Source organism: Chenopodium quinoa, unplaced genomic scaffold, assembly GCF_001683475.1.
Source record: "Chenopodium quinoa cultivar QQ74 unplaced genomic scaffold, ASM168347v1, whole genome shotgun sequence".
Classification (NCBI taxonomy): domain Eukaryota; kingdom Viridiplantae; phylum Streptophyta; class Magnoliopsida; order Caryophyllales; family Amaranthaceae; genus Chenopodium; species Chenopodium quinoa.
The window spans coordinates 2,352,059-2,375,327 of record NW_018743099.1 but is presented as its reverse complement, the minus strand read 5'-3'; the positions used below and the strand labels follow the sequence as shown (position 1 = coordinate 2,375,327).

The 23,269-nt window shown below is 32.8% G+C and overlaps 2 protein-coding genes across 6 annotated transcripts; one reads left to right on the top strand and one right to left on the bottom strand.

Annotated features, from left to right (window-relative positions):
* The first annotated feature begins 7,649 nt into the window (after positions 1–7,649).
* On the top strand, positions 7,650–9,395 carry LOC110731919. The gene is made up of 5 exons (XM_021911836.1): positions 7,650–7,940; positions 8,093–8,398; positions 8,495–8,684; positions 8,768–8,963; positions 9,254–9,395. The coding sequence occupies exons 1-5, from the start codon at positions 7,650–7,652 to the stop codon at positions 9,393–9,395; spliced, it is 1,125 nt and encodes a 374-aa protein (XP_021767528.1).
* Positions 9,396–12,328: 2,933 nt separating this feature from the next.
* Positions 12,329–23,009, bottom strand: LOC110731882. Of its 5 annotated transcripts, none has more exons than XR_002513368.1 (9): positions 22,840–23,009; positions 22,490–22,682; positions 21,142–21,453; positions 20,762–20,984; positions 19,873–20,019; positions 19,665–19,789; positions 15,857–16,061; positions 14,572–14,821; positions 12,329–12,758 (listed from the first exon to the last, which is right to left on the bottom strand). XR_002513368.1 is itself a non-coding variant. In XM_021911796.1 (9 exons), exons 2-9 carry the CDS (start codon positions 22,588–22,590, stop codon positions 12,590–12,592), a joined length of 1,536 nt encoding a protein of 511 aa, XP_021767488.1. In that variant the 5' UTR covers positions 22,591–22,682; positions 22,840–23,005; the 3' UTR covers positions 12,329–12,589. The 5 variants fall into 5 exon arrangements, 4 of the variants coding, with proteins under 4 accessions (XP_021767488.1, XP_021767490.1, XP_021767489.1 ...); XM_021911796.1 differs by having other exon boundaries at positions 14,572–14,825; positions 22,840–23,005; XM_021911798.1 differs by having other exon boundaries at positions 14,572–14,825; positions 21,142–21,450; positions 22,840–23,005.
* Positions 23,010–23,269: the final 260 nt, after the last annotated feature.

The window sequence follows — 23,269 nt, the reverse complement described above, 5'->3', positions numbered from 1 at the left end:
ATTGTATTTTATACAAAGTTTTTTTTTCCTGCAAATAATTCTTATCATGGGGTTACTTTCGCTAGTGTTATAGGAGTTATTCGATCGGTGTTATAGGAGTTACTTCATCAATGTTACTATAGGAATTACTCGATCAGTGTTATAGAGGCTACTCGGTTAGTGTAGTAAGAGTATTTTACAAGCTATGTGGTCAGCCACACACAAAAACACGCTGAATTGTTTTCCCCCTAAAATAATACTCCTTCCATTCCATAATAACTGATTAACAGACATGTTGGACTTTTTTTTCACTATTTATATACTTTAATTAGACTATAGTTTTTAATTAACATCCTAACAATGATAAATATATTGTTAGATAGGTATTAATATAAAGTATCATAATATAACTTTTTTTTAATTTCCATTAATATTTACTTATGTAAAGATTGCTTAGAACGAAATGGAAACTTTTTTGAAACGGACAATAATTAATCAATAACATAATACTAAAACAGACACCAAGAATGACACGTGTCACTTCTTGGTGCTGTTTATTTCCCTCTAATTTTTTTTTTTAATTTTTTATTCACTCCCTTCCAAAAAATATTCACTTCTTTATATAATTGTGATTCACTTTCTTAAATAAATATTCACTAAATCATATAATTGTGATTCACTTTCTAAAAAAATATTCACTTATTTTCCATATCTTTAATTGTATAAGATATTATTCAATAAGATATTATACCAAGAAAAAATAATTTGAATGTAATGCAATCCTTCACTCCCAAATTCAGTAAAACTATTACTTAGTGATAATTAACCATACATTATTATTATTATTACTATTATTATTATTATTATTATTATTATTATTATTATAAACAAAATCATAATTTAAAATTTAAAATTAAAATATATACGTAAGACATATGGGTACAACTTAAAATTTCTATTGAAATAATGTATAGAATATGAATACCTTATTGTATACTCCTTTTTTTTTCTTTTTTTTTTTTTTTTTTTTTAATGCATTAGTTTGACCGGCACATTTGTCAAGACGTAATTTTGACCATTAATATATTTAATTGTTTATTAGTAAAAATTGTAATAAAATTATATTATGAAAGTAGACGTTATGACGAGTCTAACGATATACTCCCTCCGCTTTTAAATACTTGCTCCACTTTTCATTTTCGGCCGCTTTTAAATACTTGCTCCATTTCCTTATTTGGAAATTTTTTATAATATGTAATTCATTTATCTCAACTAGGGGACCCAATATATATCATATTTTATTAATTTCATATTCTCTCTCCTTCAATTCTCTAAAGTCAAACATGACATATGGATAGTGCAAAAGTCAAACTAATGCATTTAAAAAAAAAACGGAGGGAGTATTTTATAAAGAGAAAAAAATTTATAAAAATTAATAATTTAAACTACATATTATTATAAATCTTTATAATATTTAGTAAAACCGTGCGTTGCACGGAATTTAAGCTAGTTATATGTATAATATGATCATGGGACCATGTGTATCTAACAAGTTAAAATTAATCAAGCAATGTGTATTTGAACTTTTTTAATTATATATATATTTTTTTAGAAACTACTTATTTAATTATATTTATTTTATGTATGTATCCATAGAAAATTTTATCAAATAAATTTATGAGGTTAAGATGTTAAAACTTGACCCAAATTCAACCACCTTTCTCATAGACTATATTACTATATATAAAATTATTAGCAAGGGTTAATGTGTAATGTCATTGTCAAATTAAAGACCCAAAAAATAACATAAATAATATATGTTAAATCACACGGCGAAATGGAATAAATCAAGATAGTGAATTTAATGGGTTTTCGAATTGCCATTTTACTTGGAGCGTCAACATCCTTAACTAAGAAGCAAGCTAATGCCACTTCGTAAGACCAAAAATTAGATTTCATCCCAAAAACAATTGACAATAAAAAGAAGAATAGTTCATTAATTAAAGTAATGAATTCCCTCATCTTTTATCGACATGAGAAATTCGCATGTGTAGATCAGGCAGATTTCAACAAAAGTGCACTAGCTCTTGCTTATTAAGGAGGAGTACCATTGTACCACCATATAACAAGGTTGTGTAATGAATGTATTAATAGTTAGCCTATAAACCCGAGTGATGCTCCGAATGACCAAGTCTTTAAACATAATATAAAGATCGACGCATGAACAAACTTTAATGTAAGTGGAAGTGTAGTTCCACCGTAAACAAGTATGAAAAGTGAAGAATGTTGGGATGAGTATCTCATATCGAAGAAAGTAGAAAGTTATTTTCACTTTATAAGACTATAAGAGTCTATTCCTCTTATTGACGTATGATTTTGAGGTGAAACCTCATTAAATGAACTTACAAAGTTACAAAGTGGACTTTCATAACGGATGCAACTCAGGGCTGTTTAACAACCACACAATAAGAATGAGTTCAAACTAGCTATTGCCTATTGGTATAGTATTATTGAGCACTAAATCGTCTTTCTGTTGTCACATGATTGAGTCTTCATTACCAATTGTTTTGCTAAAAGCAGTAGAGAGTTACATACGACAAGACTAGAAAAATTGTTCAAAAAATCGAACTATAGGCTGAAAATTGACGGGTATATCAACATCTAAAATTGATTAAAAAAAGAAATAAAAGGGGAAAGGGGGGCGGATTTATCAAAATAAATAGGATGGTGCATGTGGCACAACTTAATTGCGCCCCTATAACTTTATGGTGAAAAGACAAAGAGGCCATATATCATGATTTTATCATTGAAGAACTTGGTCTTTTAACCATTAAATAACACACATTCGTGTATCTTTTCTTAAAAAAATTAAATTAAATCACATATTAAATCCTTTTAATTTTTTTCTTTGTTGCAATCCTATATCGACTATATGAATTATGAGTTTAACAACATATTGGCCTTGTTTGGCAAATGGCTGTTGGCGGTTGACGGTTGGCTGGTTCACTTGGCTTGTTTGACCAGTTGGAATGTTTGGCTGTTTATAATGGCTTTTAAAATTGGCTGTTTAATCTGGCTGTTTATAAAAGTGTTTGGTAAATTTAATTGTTGGTTGTTGACTGTTTATTTGATAATTTGAGTGCCACCAAGCCAAAAGCCAACAAAAAAAACTACTCAAAGTAGCTTTTTCATTTTGGCTTAAAAGCCAGCTTTTTCACTGAATGAAAAACCAATTACCAAACATTTTTTTTGGCTGTTTGACCACATAAAAAAGCCAAAAGCCAAAAACTAACCAAAAAGCCATTTATCAAACATGGGCATAAAGTGAAGGAAGTTTTATCCTTGAATTAATCTATCAACGAAGTAACGCATTTAAAAATCCACTAATTTATATGCTAGTCTTACTCCCTAGTTTTTTTTCTTAATGCTAGATAGATTTACATAGACATATACTTTATAACACCCTTAAAAAAAAAAAAAATATATATATATATATACTTTATTCTTATCACTTCTTTCCTCATATGAATTTTTTTCCTTATTTAATACGGAGTATATCTTCATTAATTTTCTTAAAACCTCTAATTTTTTTTTTCAAAACAATTGTACCTCTTACTTTATATATCTTTTTACACTTCGATCTCTTTCACTTTGTCATATATCTTTTTTCTACACTCACTCACTACATGAACATTTTCTAATTTATCTCTTAATTGCCTTAATTTACCTGCAAACACTAATAAATGTTAAAACTTTTGAAAATGAGAGTAGTATTTTATTTTTTTTTTATTTTCTTTGCGTGGGATGATCAATTTTTATGTTAGGATATGTAATTAATACAGTTACACACAAACTTATTAGCGTGTGATAATTTCATTGAGCCATTTACCAACCCACGTCAGATTAATGTCAGATTACATACAAACTCAGCAAAGTTTCATTCTAAAGTCAATTCTTTAATGCGTAAGTTATTTTACTAACATGGCCTGACCTACATGATCTAATTAAGAATTACCTAGGAAAGACATTTTAGAGGATTAGGCCCCATTTGTATTTGGATCGTTTCATACTATTTATTCTATTTTCCAATTTACATTCCACCATAATATAACTCAGAATTCTCCAACTAGATTCGAAGTCAACATCAAATCACAAGAGATTTGGTTTATTTGCTTAACTGGCCTAAGGTGGTGTTGCTTTCATCTTGCAACATTGAAATGAAAAGTGACACAGAAAGCAGCCACAGAAAGCAGCCATGACTTGTGAATGGTCCACACACAGTAATCATAAGGCCCAAAATTTTATTTTAATAAATATAGTTCAGGAATTATTATCATGTCATAAGAAGATTTCCATAGATGGAAAAATTAACTTCCCCTGACTTTTTGTTAATTAATGTCAACTTTGTTACTATGTCTTATATTCATATGTACTTCTATACTACAAGTAAATTGAATGCATGTGATGCATATTGCATACATGAAAAACATGTACAACAACTCATTTTACTTTAACATGGCTTTGAAAGCATCAAAATCTTAGAGGGTACAAAAGTGAGCATATAAGCATATTAGATCATGTAAAATTTGGACACTTATAATTCCTCTAGTTATACTACACGTACTTTGTACTCCATGATGATATGTGAGTTAAATTTAATATGGACAACCATAACATTATAAAAAAATTATATGGTCACGACTATTATACATTAATATTATACTTTTGTATAATGTTTATCTAATATACAATTAATATTTGTGAAAACGTGTAGAGGACCGGTCAATTGGCTAGACCATGTGCTGATTTGATAAATCAATTGGCTAGAGTTGTATCTGTTAGGATTAACCCTCGAGAGAAGAACTTCCTCAGTTAATATGATCCTTTTTCTTAACTATTTTTTTAAATAAATGGCTAGAGTTGAAATAATCTATCCTTACCATATGTTTAAGTTATTACCAAATTCTAATCGTCCACGCACATTTATTTGGGATTATTGGGACGGATAATAGATACATGCCCATATGAGATCTTATTTCTATCTGCCTTACTTTATAGCTTTAAAATATCTACTTTGTATATATACTAATATTAGGTATTGACGCTCCAAGTTTGCATTGCAAAAAGAAATTCTAAACCAATACTCTTAGTAAAAAAAAGGGATCATATTGAGAAAAAAAACAACCTAGCATGTGATAATTTTCAATACTGTGTATATTATTCACATCTTCATCCACTTATCTTGTCAATATGACCCACTCCAAAAGTCCAAATGAACAGTTAAACGCACAATTAGGGATATACATAATCGATTTCCATTATTATTGTTTGATTAACTTTCCATGTAATTAAATTTGTGTATATTATAGCTAGTCTTATTCAATCTCTTAGCATCAACAGTCCAAAAGGCAAACAATGAAATTAAATACTAGTAATACTTTTTGATCTGGGGGAAACATGATCAACAATTAAAATGACATTCATTAAAGTGTGTAATTATATCGCCTAAAGTAGGTCATTATGTATATAATCCACCTTCATTATTTTCCCTTAATAAGTGCCGTTGTGTTGTAGGCTATGACAATGAACACAAGATTAAGACTGCCTTGATGGTCATGATAGGCAAGCCATATAACCCGCCGATTTGTGATTCTTTAGTTTCACACGAAGAAATAATTTTTAGTAAGAGACTATGAACTACTTCACATGTGAATGACCAAAATTTTTCATTATAGATAAGTGAATGATAATTTAAAACTGGTCAAATTAGTATGAACGAGTATAGTGACTAATGAAGATAAACTTAAGGAATATTAGCTTTGGTTGATAAACATATATGGTGTAGTGGTGCACATGTCACATATGACACACCACACTTATTAGGTTCACACGTGTTTGGTGCAGTGATCTTTATATGTTGTTTATTGACCCAATGGATTTATCATACGCTAATAAGTTTGTGTATTATTAATCAAAGATAAAATTTGAGTCGAGGAAGAGAGAGTTCATTCATTGAGAATATGAATTGAGGGTCGGAAGTAATAAAGTCATCATGATGAATTTTATTGTAAAGAATTTAGAAAGTGTATAATAGAAGAAAGCACAAGATGCCTAGCTAAGAGCTAATACAATAAAAACAAATTTGACCAGTGGCTCAATATATCTTCATACATTATTATATATAAGTGTACAAAAGTGGGAAAACTTTGCTTTTGTTTTGGTTTCTTTGCATAAGTAAAAACTCCAAAAACAAGTTTCTCTAATTAATTATTGTAAGAACTTTCTTACATACCTTGCTAAAATATTTAATTTGTTCAAAGAAATTAAAGTAGTAGGGAGCAAAGATTATCTTGTAAAAATGTACTTTAACTTTTTTTTTGTGCAATCTTTTGTAAAAGTATAATCAACCACTAAAAGATATACCTATCATTTTCTCATCAAATTTGTGTTCCCACCAATTTGATTTATTAGTGATTAAATTATTTGAAGATGACTCATACCATGCAAGCTTACTACGTAGAATATAACATACTTACATACATAATATTATATGCACCCTAATGTTATGACCAAAAATAATAGAATATACACATTTATTCATGTAAAGAGGAACATTATGTAAGAAAGAGTCAAATTAATGACTCAGAAAAACACATGTATTCTAAAGAGGGTCAAACACTACATCTTAGCAATGCCTTAATATAAGGGAGAGTGTTGGATACTTGACTAATGGAGTGGATTTGAATATATTTTTAAACAAAATCCATGTTGCAATTTAAATTGTTAACTCAAATTATATTGTGAACGGGGGAGTATCAAAATGGTGTTATTGATCTGTATTGTATAATCACAATTCACCCGTGAGGTTGTTTATGTGTGAGGCATATATTAATTTATAACCATTTGGAAACCACAATGCCCCGTGAATATGAGATTAGGATATAACCATTGTTGAGGTAAGGACGAAGTACAATAATTTGTATGTCCTATTTGTCTTCCAAGACTTAAGGAGTACTCTTGTGAAATTATATGTATTTATTTATCACTCCTCATTCACTTTTGAGTTTTTCGTTTAAAGGGTAAGTGGTACTTTTCCTCTTTTTGGTGATATGATTACAATTATTTGATTGGACCACCTTATAAGAAATGATATACACTAAATTTTTTAATTCCCTTGATCTTGAAGCTTGAAATATGTAACAAATTGAGAACAATAATTGGTTGAAAAAGATGAGGCAGTGCATCCAAAGCATTGATAATTGAATAAGGATCAAACCAGCGAAACCCTCTACATTTTTGGTTGAAGTATTTCTACATCCAAATTTTTAAACTTCTTCATTATTAAAAAAATATAAATAAAAAAAATTCCCTTAATTTATTTTAACTGAGTTTGAGGTATTTTCAGCATGCAAAATGAGACATGTTCAATTATTATTTGACAATTTTGAGACACAAAGAGCCAAAATGAGTCCATAACCTTTAAAGATCATATTTTTGGCATAGATGTCAATGAAGTATTTTAAAAATATCGAAACTAACGTTTTTATTGATGAAAATTGTCAACGATGCAAGCTAACTTTTTCCATGAAGGGCTTATGGATCACTGTCTTTGTGTGATCAAGCTTTTTGAGGGAGGAGGGCATCTTAGGTAGCCTTTTAGATTTTTCAAAATGTGTATTGATGCTCCTGGATTCCATGATGCTACAAAGGATGCTTGGAACACCGAGGTGACTGGTACTGATATGTTCCAAGTAGTGAGGAAGCTAGCAGAGGTTAAAAAGGCTTTGAAAAGGCTTAATTTGGTGAATTTCTCTTGTGTTGAGGCCAGATTGAAAGATATTCAAATCAAGTTGCATAGATATCCTGATAATACAGAGCTTATTCTCCAGGAAAAGGAAGCTAGGAAAGATTATGATATTGCTCATTCAGCTAGATACAAGTTTCTGAAGCAAAAGGCTAAGGCTCATTGGCTTAAGGATGGAGACATGAATTCTGCTTATTTTCATGCCATATTAAGAAAGAGAAGAATTTAGAAAAATGGTTTTTCAATTGTAATCAATGATGGTGATGGTTTACAGAGCCAGATGGTTTTTGTGATGCTTTCCTGCAGTAGTACAAGGAACTGCTTGGAACTCAAGCTTTTGCTTCTGGGAATGTGCACCCTGCTGAAATCGCAAAAGGAAGTGTGCTCTCTAATGAGCATAGTGACAATATTTGCAGAGCTTTCACTGCAAGAGATGTAAAAAGAGCAGTCTGGAGTATTAATGACAATAAGGCCCCTGGACCTGATGGCTTCTCTAGGAAATTTTTCAACGCAACTTGGGATATAACTGGTCTAGATATTATCAAGGTAATTCTTGATTTCATGGAGAATTTTCAGAAACAAGTTAATGCTACCACCCTAACCTTGATTCCTAAGGTAGATAATGCAAATATGGTCACTTAGTTCAGACCCATAGCCTACTATAATGTCATTTACAAGATCATCTTTAAAATGATTTGTGAAAGGCTTTAGGAGGTGCCGCCAGGTCTAATTGATCCCTGTCAAGATGCTTTTGTTGCAGGAAGACCAATTCTGGATAACATTATAGTATGCCATGATATGCTCAAAGCTTATAATAACAAAAGGAAGCCACCTAGATGTACCATTAAAGTTGATCCGAGGAAGGCTTATGATTTTCTAAGCTGGGATGTACCATTAAAATGTTAAGGAAAGTAGGGAAGAAAAGGGAATTCAGATTCTACCAAAGATGTGAGCAATTGAGATTGAATCATTAGATTTTTGCAGATGATCTTATGCTTTTTTCATATGGGAACACTCAATCTGTCAAACTGCTTGTTAGGGCTTTGAAAGCATTTGAGGTTAGGTCTGGGTTGCAAGCTAACACTGATAAAGTTGCTATTTACTTTGGTAATGTCCAAAGTCAGATACAAGATGATATCTTAGGTATGTCTGGTTTTGTGGTTGGAGAAGTTCCTTTTAGGTATCTTGGTATTCTATCAAATGTCAAGCACCTCAAAGTTGCAGATTATGATGCCTTAATTGACAAAATGCTAAATAAGCTGCATTGTTGGAGTATAGGAATCTGCCATATATAGCCAGAGTGACTTTAATCAATGTTGTCCTTATGAGCTTGCACACTTACTAGGCTCAGTATTTACTTATTCCTAAAACAATCATGCTTAGGATTGTTCAACTCTATAGAGCTTTTCTCTAGGATGGGAATGCAACTTTGAGTAGAGCTCCTTCTTTAGCATGGGACTGGGTTTGCAGACCTAAAATGGCTGGAGGATTGGTTATCAGGGACTGCATCAGCTGGAATAAGGCTACTTTAGGCAGTTACATTTGGAAGATAGCAAAGAAAACTGATTCTTTGTGGGTCAAATGGGTCCACTCTGTATACATCAAGGATTAAGGCTGGTGGAATTATGTTCATAAGAAGGATGCAGGTTGGGGATGGAAACTTATGTGTAGAATCAAGGATGAACTCAGGGATGGTTTTGTGAGTAATAATTAGCTAGACAGGAAATATAAGATAGCTGACTGTTATGCATGGCAACTTGGAAAAAGTTCAATGGAGCAGCTGGGTGTGGAATAGATATAATGTTCCTAAACACTCATTTATAGTATGGTTAGCTATCTTAGGCAAGCTGAGAACTAGAGATAAGCTAGCTCTGTTTGTGGTGTGCAGTTATAATACTTGCCTCTTATGTCGTGAGAGTGCAGAGACTAATTGCCATCTGTTTTTTAATTGTAAGTATAGCAGGAAATGTCTGGCAGGCATTTGTAGCTGGTTGGGAATTCCTATTCAATAAATTAATATTGATAATGCCTGGAAGAATTGGAAAAGAAGGGGACAGAACAGTGTTCAAAAGAATGTTCTGTTAGCAGTCTTAGCAGCTGTGGTGTATCATATTTGGATGGCAAGGAATCATGTATTCTAGAATAGTGTTGTGTTGCATCCTGATGTCTTAGCTAGAGTTATTAAAAGAAAGGTGACAGGAAGAATCCAGCAGCTGATCAATGCAAAATGGAAGATAGCAGATTGCAGATGGTTTTATCAACTTAAATATGATATGTAATTTTGAGGTTGGGAGTGCTAGTTGTTGTTGTACACCTGTCTGTAGCTCCGTGTAACCTTCCTGGAAGGTAGTAGGGCTGCTACTATTCAAGTTGGATTATGGTTTCTCGAGTGATCCCTTCCTAGAAGGTGGCAGCAGGGCTGCTACTGTTCAAGTTGGATTATGGTTTCTCGGGTGATCCCTTCCTAGAAGGTGGCACCTGAAGGGTCCAGAATCTAGGTGGGTGGTTGACCTTAGGGTCATGTGTAGTTAGGAGTTTGCCTTGTTTTTTTTAGGCCTTTGTACACTTGTAAATTTTGTACAGTTTTTTTGATGAAATATACTTCTTACTTACCCAAAAAAAAAAAGAAAAAGGAAAAAAAAGGAAATCAAATCAAAGTCAAACACATTTAAACACAGCTTTTTGAATCAAATGAAAGTCAAACGCATTCAACAAAGTTAATTGAATCAAATGAAAGTCAAACACATTCAAATAAAGCTTTTTGAATCAAATGAAAGTCAAATGCATTCAACAAAGCTAATTGAATCAAATAAAAGTCAAACGCATCCAACAAAGCTAATTCAATCAAATGAAAGTCAAATGCATTCAACAAAGCTAATTGAATCAAATCAAAGTCAAACACATTCAAACAAAGCTTTTTAAATCAAATGAAAGACAAATGCATTCAATAAAGTTAATTGAATAAAATACAAGTCAAACATATTCAAACAAAACTTTTTAAATCAAATGAAAGTCAAATGCATTCAACAAAGCTAATTGAATCAAATGAAAGTCAAATGCATCCAACAAAGCTAATTGAATCAAATCAAAGTCAAACACATTCAAACAAAGCTTTTTGAATCAAATGATAGTAAAATGCATTAGATGAAGCTAATTGAATTATATAAAAGTCAAACACATTCAAATAATGCTTTTTGAATCAAATGAAAGTCAAATGAATTTAACAAAGCTAATTGAATCAAATCAAAGTCAAATGCATTAAACAAAGCTAATTGAATCAAAACAAATTCAAACAAAGCTTTTTGAATCAAACGAAAGTCAAATGCATTTAACAAAGCTAATTGAATAAAATGAAAGTCAATTGCATTCAACAAAGCTAATTGAATCAAATCAAAGTCAAACACATTCAAATAAAGCTTTTTGAATCAAATGAAAGTCAAATGTATCCAACAAAGCTAATTAAATCAAATCAAAGTCAAACACATCTAACAAAGCTGATTGAATCAAATGAAAGTAAAACACATTTAGACAAAGCTTTTTGAATCAAATGAAAGTCAAATGCATTCAACAAAGCTAATTGAACCAAATGAAAGTCAAATACGTTCAACAAAGCTCATTAAATCAAATGAAAGTCAAACACATTCATTCAAAGCTCATTAAATCAAATGAAATTCAAATGCATTCATTCAAAGATTTTTGAATCAAATGAAATTCAAATGCATTCAACAAAGCAAATCGAATCAAATAAAAGTCAAAACACATTCAAACAAACTTTTTTGAATTAAATGAAAGTCAAATGCGTTCAACAAAGCTAATTGAATCAAATTAAAGTCAAACACATTCAAACAAAGCTAATTGAATCAAATCAAAGTCAAACACATCTAACAAAGCTGATTGAATCAAATAAAAGTAAAACACATTCAAACAAAACTTTTTAAATCAAATGAAAGTCAAATGTATTCAACAAAGAAAATTGAATCAAATGAAAGTCAAGTGCATTTAACATAGCTAATTGAATCAAATAAAAGCCAAACACATTTAAACATAGCTTTTTGAATAAGATGAAAGTCCAATGCATTTAATAAAGCTAATTGAATTAAATGAAAGTCAAATAAATTTAACAAAGCTAATTGAATCGAATCAAAGTCAAGCACATTTAAACAAAGTTTTTTGAATCAAATGAAAGTCAAAAGCATTCAATAAAGCTAATTGAATCAAATATAATCTCAAACTAATTCCGTATTTGTTTTAAATTGAAAATATTTTCCATAAATCATGGTTTGCCTAGAATCATACGACTTTCTAGCCATTATTTTTATAATAAGGTAAGAAACGCCTTTTGGGAGTGGAGGGAAGGAGAAAAAACCCCCCTTGAATCTTTTAGTAAGTTTTGATCCTCTAACCTTGAATACTCATTGATAATAAAGGGATAAGAGTCATAAGAAAATGTCCATAAAATGTACAATGTACATCTAATTATATTGTGCATAGCTCAATCCTCTCATTTAACGCAAAAATAAATTAACAGAAATGATAATAAAGGAATTAATCGATTGAATAGAGGTGTGCTGTAATAATTACCACCAAAAATGACAAAGACCTGCTCAAAACAACAAATAATATTTTCAAGGCCCAACAATTAGCAAAAAAGAATGGGCTGGGCTAAACTTAGGACTAGCCCAGAAAAGAATCACTGGATTGGAGTAGCAAGTTGCTTTGTCCTATATAATCCATCTACTCAAGTGTATATTACTAGCTAACAAAGCAAAATTGGAGCATGAGATGAGGGAGTTCCAGAGGTCATCTTTACTTCCACCGTAGAGATTGCCTTATTCCGGTATATACAAGTCCTACAGACCGTCCAATCAAGCTAACGAGGAAGAAAGAGATGGCATTGCGAACCTGAGAAACTATTACTTTCACCATCGGCACTGCAATGTCAGACAACTCGAGTATGAGGCTGAAGTAGTACTTCCTGAAATCAAAAGATTTGTAGGAATATTAACGTCAGAAAATAAATAAATATATTATTTCATGCAATCAGTAAAATAAAAGGAAAGTTCAAATTTTGCCCCATAATAAAACGGTTTGCCATAAAGCTATCAGAAAATGTTACAAAGTTGAACAAACCACCCATGATCCAACTGAGACAAGAACATATATCATAACTCGAAAACAAGTTTGAAATGTAATATATTCTAAGTCCTTTCTAATCAGTAAAATAATAGGAAAGTTCAAGACTTCTTAGTTCTAGTTATTGTGCCCCATAATAAAACGGTTTTGCCACAAAGCTATCAGAAAATGTTACAAAGTTGAACAAACCACCCATGATCCAACTGAGACAAGAACATATATCATAACTCGAAAACAAGTATGAAATGTAATATATCCTAAGTCCTTTCTAATTACCAACCCCCCAACCCCAAAAAAAAAACACCCATACTCCCAAAGGTACAAATCATATGGCTGGCACAGTTGTAGATGTGCCTTCTCTAAATAGATGCCTCATACAGAAGCAACAGAACAGCAACACGGCATAAGACAAAAGGTTGATACTTGATATTAAGTTGCGCAGTTTAAGACATCTCAGATTCAGCTAAGACCAAAAGAATCAGTGTCTCCCTTGCACTTTTACAAGGTATCAATTGTCAAAAAGCACATGAGTTGATGGCTTCCTCCATACTACAGTCAGAAGCTTCTAGAATAAACTATTGCATATCCTTAATTCCTTCCAGGTATCATAGAGTTATATAATTCAAAGTTTTCTATGAACCTTTGAAAGAAAATTTCATCTCTGTAGCTGTAAGCTTGTAATCTACTCATCTCCAGACAGCAATTAAAGAATCAAAGCAACCTAAATCCAAGACCAAAGTCTAGTTTGCAGTTCTTTATATGTGTGCATGCTAAGCCAATTCAATGACAGAGGAAGAGCACTTGGCACCAAAAATTAGTTATTCACCACACTTTTCTAGTTTTCTATATTACAAATCCACCACAAGCAATTGCAAAAAAGTACCAGTTCTTATCATCATACTCCCTCTATCTCAAAATATCTGACACAGTCAACCTTGCACACATGTCAATACACTAGCTTGACTTTACTTTTATATGATTAAATATTAATGAAAACTATTTTAAAAATTATATCATGAAACTTTATATTAATACCTATCCAACAACATATTTTATGATAAAATATGTTTTTATTATGTTAGTAAAAAAAATATGGTCAAAGCTAATACATGAATAGTGAAAAAAGTCCAACGTCCCAGATATTTTGGGACGAAGGGAGTATAATTTTTGGTTTGCACATCCAATAGCACTATAAGGCCCTATACTCTTCACCTTAAAAAATAATTTCAGTTTAGTAAAAATTATTTTTAAGCAATAAAAATCAATTACTTTAAAGACCAAATATAATAGGAAATCAGTAAAAATAAGTTTTTATCAGTATAAAATAAATTTCAGTTTGACAAAAAAAATTTAAGTTCAGCAAAAAAAATTTCAATTCAATAAAAATAATTTCAGTTCAGCAAAAATAAGGTGAAGAGAATAGGGCCTTACTCTTGTTATTCCATAGTTTAAATAGGCATGCATTAATAGGATGAATGGACAAAAGGCTAAACTTTCAAACAGGAGACTGATTACAAAGATACTGCCCTAACTTCAATATATGTGCTTGGTGGAACTTTTAAGCCATTTCATGCAATATTAAGAGTAAAATAATTATAGTTTCCACATATTTGGGAGATAAGAGCTAGGGGGGGGGGGGAGGGAGGGGAATATACCATCCTTTGAGGGCCCTTAGTTCCCTTGTGCGCTTTAAAGTCAAAGACAAGGTACTGACTACAGAATAGCGTAGTGAGAACTGCACATGTACAGATTTCTTCAGAGTAAGTCTCCTCCACCAACTATGACTTTCCTCGAGTGTCTCAGCCGACTCACGATAAGGTTCAGTCTTTAGTATTCGCAGGTCGAATCGATCCTCATACATTAATACAATTTCTCCAAAGTTCTGGTGAATCCACTCACGCATAGCTACCTTACACCATAAATCCAATTCAAAGAGTCAGGGGGCAGAACTGCTAAATTTATGGAGCAATTGATACATTGCTGCTGTTTTTCATCTTCTCTATTTACTTCCTATTCCAAGACAATGGAGGTCTTTCTAGAGACTGAAAGGAACAAAATGTTACTTTGACTGCCATATTAGCATCAATACTGAATATTGGAGGTACTTCACACAAATTGAGTCATAATTCATGAAGGGGGGGGGGGGGGGGGGAAGGGGGGGATTGGGACTTCAAGAAATAATAAGAGTTAAGAACTTATGAAATTGTTAAATTAGTTGTGGGATGTCTCAAAATTCAAGATGTGAACTCATTACTACATGTTACCTACTTTGGTTTTTAGAAAAACTACCCTATGTGATAAAGACCAGTATTCTCCTGAAACAACATCAATCCTATTTCTCTCAAAATTCCCAAACTATCTCTTACTACTTTTTGTACACATTTTACCACTCTTTAGTCCACCCCCAACTAGTGTTCTCAATTTGCATCTAAAGAGTGACAAAGCTTAACAAGAGAGCAATTATAGGATGGAGAAGGTAGTGTATTATGTCTCAGCTTCTTTATAACGATTACATTGCTACAATGCTACTTACTATGTTAGCTTAGATCAATATTGCATCACTGGTAGAACAAAAAGAAATAATCTGATTCAGTTTCAGGGGATTCTTAGTTTTACAAGATGATGGATTTTAAAACAGATTAAGAGACAATTTTGGTCATAGGCAACAGTCAATACGTAGTAATAAGATATACTATTCATCCTTGAGTTGCCTGTTATCTTGCCTAGGCTGAAGACCTGAAGTCCCAGGATATCAAAGTGAAACGAACACATATATGATTGATTATATACATATATTTCAATGTATAGATCTGGAACACAAGAATGTAAAAGCCGGTCACCGAAATGATAGTTGCTCCTAATTCTCCTCTTCTGAGACACAGATCATTCCAAGACTGTTAGCAGGGAAAAGAAAATGAAGGAACATGAAGTGGGGGATACCTCATTTCTTAATTTCTGCAAATCTCTGGTCGACAAAGTACACAAGGACAGCCCAAAGTTACTAATCTTTTCAGAAATGTCACTGTCTACAGATATAACCTCCAAATATATACTTGATATTGCATCAGCGAGAGTAATAATTAGATCTTCCAATATAGCACCTCCATGTAAGGGATAAACATTATGATCATAGTAGCTCCATTCCCTGCAACAAAAAAGGCAGATCCGTGTCAAGTGATAAAACTTCAATTTGGGGGTTTGTGAGCGTATCGCCATAAAGAAAAATCAACAAAGAGAAGAAGAGAAATGGTAAAAAGACCTGAACACTTCTACATTTCTATGTAAGTAAGATTCCTAAACTCTATAAATGTGAGTCACCAGAAGTTATAGTATAGTAAATGTTAGTTGACAGTCACTGGTGGGGCATTTTTCTTTATATCTTTTCATTTCCTTCAAATTAAAACTCATTTATTGTAATATGTGAAATGACACCTATAACCTCGCAGAATGGAATGTTGTTCCCATGACCCACTATAAACTATGAATGAAAAGAGCACCTGTGAGATAAATTCAATCAAAGCTCAAAATACTTGAGTAAAACCTTTTAGTATAAATTATTATCGTAGGAGCATATTTCAGGTTGAGTAAGTACGTCATGAACAGCAATTTTACTTTTTCATTGCAAATTAGATCTTGAATATTGAGACTGCTCAAAGAGGGAGTGAGGGACAATAAGTATGGAAAACAAAACATAAAGACAGAAAAGACCAAGTTTCCATAATAGTTTAGAGCAACCTAAATATAAAGAAAGAGAACCCCATTCTCTTAAACAAGACAGGGCAAGAAAAAACCACATACTCTTCACTGGAGTTGGATTTAAAGGATTTATTCAACCTGATGTTAATGAGACTTGAACCACAATAAATAAACTATCACAAAGAGCAGTTAAAGGATGAGGCTGGCATCAACAGAAGGCAAATTTCACTTTAATTTTTAGTACGTCATCATATAAGAACATGGGAAAATAAAAAGTTGTAACAGCTTACCAGAATTAAGGAGCTCATTTTGACCAAAAAATTATGGGTAGAGGCGATTTGAAAGACTGAGAAAGGATATATCCAAATCCAATAACTAATTCTGTATACAAATAAACCTGCAGCTGAAGCTATTCAACATCTAAGGCAACTGCTAGTTCACAGAAGGATTACCACATTAAATCTTTAGTACATATAGGCTTACACTAAAGTGCATAAGGTTTTGAGGTAATTGGAGAAAAGGGGCACAAAATACCTGTACTTGAATTACTAAACACACATATTGAAAAGTGAAGAATTTTGTTAGATACGGAATAGAGGTATTAAGTTATGTCATAAGTCCTCCAGTTCTTTTCAGCTGACACAATTCTTTAGGAACGTTTTCCAATACAAAAAATCAACCATTGACACTTTAATTACCAATAAGAAAAAATTATAGAAAGTTGATATACTGAAATCATGTATCAAGATAAATCTTACAAGACCCCGCATGACTTACTTTTCATCATGTATAAATCACAAAAGACGGTCAAAGGGGAGTGTGTGAATAATGCTAAAGTTGAAATGTATCAACTAAAAAGAAACGGAATAAATATAGGCCTTACTCTATATAGTAGTCACAGACCTACTGATATGCTCACAAGAAAACTTTTCAGACCAATCTACCTAAGTTCAGGGTTTTTGTCAATTATTTTGTCTTTCGGAAACTATAGGCACTAAGGATGCTAGAAGCTGTTCTATGTGCTCGTTCAAACAGATGGAGAGACTAAGAATCCCATTCCGATTCTACGTGCTCGTTGAAATACATTTTCCCTTTATTTCAATCTAAGTATCCATGTCACCTGTTTTGAAACCCTCTTCCCTCATATAATTTATTACCTTAACAGAGGAAATCAAAGATATGAGATTATGAACTTAAAAAGAATAGATGGGAATCTTTTTAACCCCAGAACCATCATCAGCACCAATTAAAACCACACCTCAGTGACCTCGCCATACGACCATTCACAAATCTGCAGCCCATGACCATCATTCCCACCCTTAACAACACAGTCCAATAACCATCATGCTCAAGGCCAATGTACAAAAAAATGAATTATTGCAAGCAAGAAGGGGAGGCAGAAGCAAAGCAGTTAAAGAGAATGAGAGAAGGGCTGAAGGAGGTGGAGGCAAACCCAGTCTAGAAGCACTGGCATTGGCCATTGAGGGGTAATTTAGTAGCCAAATCAAGCCACATTTTGTGCATGGTTTTTCAGTAGAAAAAGAGAGATTGAGAAAGGGGAGGCTGAGGCAAAGTAATATAGGAGGGGAGAGAGATAAGATGTGGGTATAAATCAACATATTTCAGTAAGAATAACAACAATTGTAATCTTACCATTGTTTAAGTTACAACATTTTAACTTACTAGTTACTAGAGAAGTGAGAAGTAAATAGTTAAATCTGCAAAAGGTGCACAACATCTTCTATTACCTTTTAGATAAATTTTGAGGGAGCAACATAATAGCCAAAATTGATGTCCATAACATTTTCCAGACTAGCATTCAGTACAAAATATATTCACCAAGAACCTACAATAGCATTACAAGATAAAAGCACTTCAAAAACTAGGCCATTATTGAAATTCAATATCTTGGTCTGTATTTTCCATTTTTGGAAACTTATAAAGTTCTTCCGTTAAACCCTGATCAATGGACCTCCAAAATCCTTCAAATTGTATCTGATTAAACCCAGGGATTGTAGACATTCCCACATTTCCATCACGTAGCATTTGCACGCAATTCCCCATTTATTGAAAAATCCCGTTTTTGGCTCATTTTTCATTGAATCACCAACTTCTTTCAATCAACTATCCTTCTAGAGTCTCTAGTTGGTGACATTACAAGATAAAACTTTGTCTGCCTAACTTGTTCCTAATGCCAAACCACCAAAACCCAAGTTAAAAATTTCCCCTTATAAAGTGGCAATGCTTACAATTAGTCTGCTGCTTTTTTAGCGCCCTTTTAAGCAGTATAAGAACTTCAGCCAGTACCTAGTTTTTTCAATTTGCAAACTTTAGAAGTTTTACAGGTATAATCAAAGGACAGAAATATTTGGCAAGCTACATAAAATGTGGATCCCTAGGATGATCAATACACAAATGTTGACAGACTTGACACAGATGAAAAGGGTAAAGAGGAACTTCAACAATATCAGTGCTTTATAAAGCTCATTACTAAGTTAGAAAACCCTCAAAAGGTACAGGAAGCAAGTCCATAAATCTCAAGCAAGAACAAGTAGTGAATCAACCAGCCCAACCCTTCTAATAATCAGCACCCTGAGGTCTAGGTTGTATTACCTCCATTCTAATAATCAGCACCCTGAGGTCTAGGTCGTATTACTTCTATTGGTGATATAATAGCATCAATAATAAAACAATCTATCAGTTAGTCTACATTTTTCTTGCTCAAAATGACTTTTTCTATTGATTTCTAGCAATCTACAACTGAATGCCATACTTATATGAAAATCAGTATTTTGAACATTATATACCTCAAAAGTCAAACAAAGAAATAGTGCATAATAAAAATAGTTTGTTGCAGAAAGATGATTCAGTTTAATTGATCAGAAACCAGATATGCAAAATGTAAGGTAAAGTCCTTTTTCTCTTTTACAATAGAGGATGAAAAATATATAGTGCTCAAAGCATTATAGTGAGTGTACAGTCCATTCTACCACATGAATCAATTTAGGCAAATAATCAGCTAGAGCACCCCAACAACCATAAACAAACTTACCTAAAGCAACCATATCTGAAAAAACCTATCAAATCTGCAAAAAGATCCATCTTGCCGGATTTTCTAAAATCTCCTAAGATGATATCTTCTCCTCTCAACTTCTCTGACATAGACAGCAAAAGCTCCTACACAAAAACAGAGCAAAGAAAAATGTTGATATCTCAAATGTATCGACTTTGACATCGAAAGCAATCCATTCAAAAAATACCTTGTCAGGCTTGCAATTTTCTATGCTGAACTCCTTTTCCATCCAAGAAAACAAAGCTGATTGACAAGCCTTCTTTACTGTAGAGGAAAATAAACCCAGCCATTCCTCCCTTTCCATAGCCATTGATGTGTCTGGAATTTCATTAACCTGTCCAGACAATGGAGAAACTTGAGCAAGAAAGAAGAAACAAAATCAACATGGTTAAAGGGTGACGAAGGAGATTAACTAGGCAAAATCAATTCACTATATGAAACAAGTTATCACATGATGTCTTTGTAAACATCCACTACCACTCAATACCAACCTCTACAGTGGTAATCGGCAGTAATGGATACTTGTGAAAAAAAATACAGTGTAATGATATTCTTAGTTTTTAAATTTTCATATTTGGTCTACCCCATGATACCATGTGACCTAGACCTTAATTCACAGTGAAAAACTATGTTCTTGCCAATTAATTTCAGAAATAAGCCAAGGTAAGATGCCCCTAGGAGCTAGAATCATAATTCATAAGGGATTCGCATTATAAGAAAAATGATTTCTGGAGCAGGAAAAGTATAAAAGAGCTACAGAGGAGTTGTAAACTCACATCAAAGGGAGAAAAACAGTTTGCTTAGTTGTCTCATGCTTAAACCTTAAAAAAAAATATATACTATGTATATACAAAGTATGGATCCCACGAGTATGAGGAGGGCAAGATACATGCAGCTTCACCCCCGACAAAAAGACAGACATTTTCGTGCAATTTCTCAATATAATTACATTCCTCTACATCAGATGCATCATGTTTCAGGTTTCAAGTGTCCACTGTCTGATAATATATTTCACGTCGAAAACTAAACTGACAACAAGGAAACAAGCTGATAGGACATAAAGAACCTGTGCCCACCATTTTCTCAAGTTGCTCAACCAAAGACAAAAGCAACCTGAATCTGGGACCAATGGCAACGGCATACAAATTAAGAGGCCTCTTTGCACGATCTAATTCATATTCTTTGGTATTTTCTTCCACACTAACACCATTTTCAATAGCTAGAAGAGACTTTGTGATTTTCCCTTTCACTGCATCCCAGGAACAGTGACAACCAAGCTGATCTTCCTTTTCTGTTGTACTGCAAAATTTAAATATAAATAAATAGAAAAAGGAAGAGCAGAATTAGAACAAGAAAATTTAGCACATATCTTCATAACTTAAGACAGTGCAAACTGCAATTGTACAATAGAAGATGTATGCTAAAGAAAATCAAACTTCAAGTACAGTAAGCTTACCTACCAAAAAAGATGGGAGTTTCAGGGAGCAGCAGGTCATTTGACTTGTTCTTTTGGGATCTTATATAAGAGCCCCCAGAAGGAATGACTCCAGCCATATAAGCAAAGAATACACTAGCAGTCAGAAGCACTTGGTCAATGACAGGAACCCAGCTAGATGCAGCAGCACTCTCAAAGTCTATCATAGTTCCCAAGCAGCTACACCTCATGGGACTTCCATTAAAAACAGGAGTTCTGAAAGTAACTGCAACAGACATAGTACTACGCTTGCTGACTCTCCATGAAGGAAGTGATGCAGACCTATAATTTCTGCTGAGAAAAATATTAGAAGTTGTCAAAACCTCCATAGAGGTACTTTTGTGGACATATAATCTTTGCAGAGAAAAATATTAAAAGTTGTCAAAACAAATTATATATTAAGAATGCCTATCCCCCCACAAATTAAGTTAATTCGTAATTAACATGAAACGCGCAGCTCAAATAAGTGCATAGTTGACATACTCCTACAGAATTACACCAGGTCATGCCACTGACAGTTTGTCCTTTAAACTTATACACGAAAACACTAACAACAAATTCCTATTCCGAAGCAGAAGCCTCATTTTTTGGAGAAAGAAATAGCAAAAGGCAGTAAAACATGCCTTGCAAATTGCTTCGATCAGTACAACAGAGATGACTTCTAGAAAGTGTTAGTAACAAAATTGGAATGAAAGTCGGTAACATCTGGAATATGTAATTATGAAGAGCGAGCCTAAAAGGGGTTGTCATTAACATAAGAAAAATGAAGCTTCAAAACAAAGAATTCGAAAATTGTAACTAACAAATTTCTCAAGATGCTAAGTGCCAAAGGTGTTCAACCCCAAGAAACCATCATAATATTCCAATCAACACATCCAAAAGTCCCTAACATCATTGCTGAAGCTAAACCTCGTACTTCCAATAGGCATTTTGGGGAGCTACATATCCATAAACAGGCAATATTAGAGCAATATTTATAGACATGGCTCCACAAAGTTATGTTATACACCCATTGCAAATGCTTATACATTACAAACAGGCAGCATATTGTCGAATTTTGAGGTGAAATGAGCCCACATTATATCAATTTCTTCGATTCGACTACAATACGATTGTAGTAACCGCAAAATAACAACCAAAATGAACAATTTTATCATACCAACATGAAAGCACTTTTGTCAAAGGATGAGGTGAAATGAACCCACATTATATCAATTTATTCGATTCAACAACACTACAATTCTAGCAACCACAAAATAACAACCAAAATGAACAATTTTATCATACCAACATGAAAATTACAAACGAAATTGGGAGGAAGAGCAATCACCTTGGAAAATTTTTGGGGTATGAATTCTGGGGTTTGAACCAAGACCCATTTGTTTGCAATTGCAGCTTAAAATTCGATGGCACAGTCCCACATTCCGCCATTTTTCTGGAGTTTCAATCTCACCCAAATGCTCAATACATTTTATTCTCCCAATCAAATAAGAAAATAAGAACTTCGCTTATGCTTGAATCTACTGAAAATTAATTATAAACAAACAAAAATCAATATCTAAACAGACAACATATTCATTAATTTTCAAAGAAATGGCATAAAATTCTAACAAATAAAAAGGCGTAATTGAAGTGGGATTTAGGGAATTGGGGGTGAGAAAATGGGAAATTAGATGATACCTGGAAGTTAATTTTCATGAATTCATATTGTTAGAAGGAGAGAGGAAGGAAGGAATGGGCTGAGTTTATGACTGGTTTTGCAAAGCTGAATAATGGCAGAGTGAGTGGACCCTGATATCTACAATCCTTGGAGGTAAATCATTAGTCCTCTTGGGGCCTCTTGGGTTTTTGGCAAGTCCGAATTGGAGTTTGGTGATTAGACGGTGGAAATAGGGTTGCTCTCTCCGTTTATTTTTATGAGGGAGCCCCAGTTAATCTCTGAGATTAACATTTTAAGTTAATCTCCTCTCACAACTTTCTGCATTTATTTCTGTGCCATTTACTATATCACTTTTATTATTTAAAAAATAAAAGTAAAATAATATTTTGTGAGAGGAGATATATTTTCATGTTTATCTCAGAGATAAACTTGAATTTTTCCTATTTTTAT

Coding starts and splice junctions, on each gene's coding strand:
- LOC110731882 (XM_021911796.1), bottom strand. CDS start 22,590: ATGGCGGAATGTGGGACTGTGCCATCGAATTTTAAGCTGCAATTGCAA. Junction 16,062..19,664: donor TTCAGATATGGTTGCTTTAG/GTAAGTTTGTTT, acceptor TTTTTGTTGCAG/GGAATGGAGCTACTATGATC. Junction 14,826..15,856: donor TGCAGAAATTAAGAAATGAG/GTATCCCCCACT, acceptor TTATGGTGTAAG/GTAGCTATGCGTGAGTGGAT.
- LOC110731919 (XM_021911836.1), top strand. CDS start 7,650: ATGTGTATTGATGCTCCTGGATTCCATGATGCTACAAAGGATGCTTGG. Junction 7,941..8,092: donor TTCTGAAGCAAAAGGCTAAG/GCTCATTGGCTT, acceptor TTCCTGCAGTAG/TACAAGGAACTGCTTGGAAC. Junction 8,964..9,253: donor GTTGGAGAAGTTCCTTTTAG/GTATCTTGGTAT, acceptor CTGGGTTTGCAG/ACCTAAAATGGCTGGAGGAT.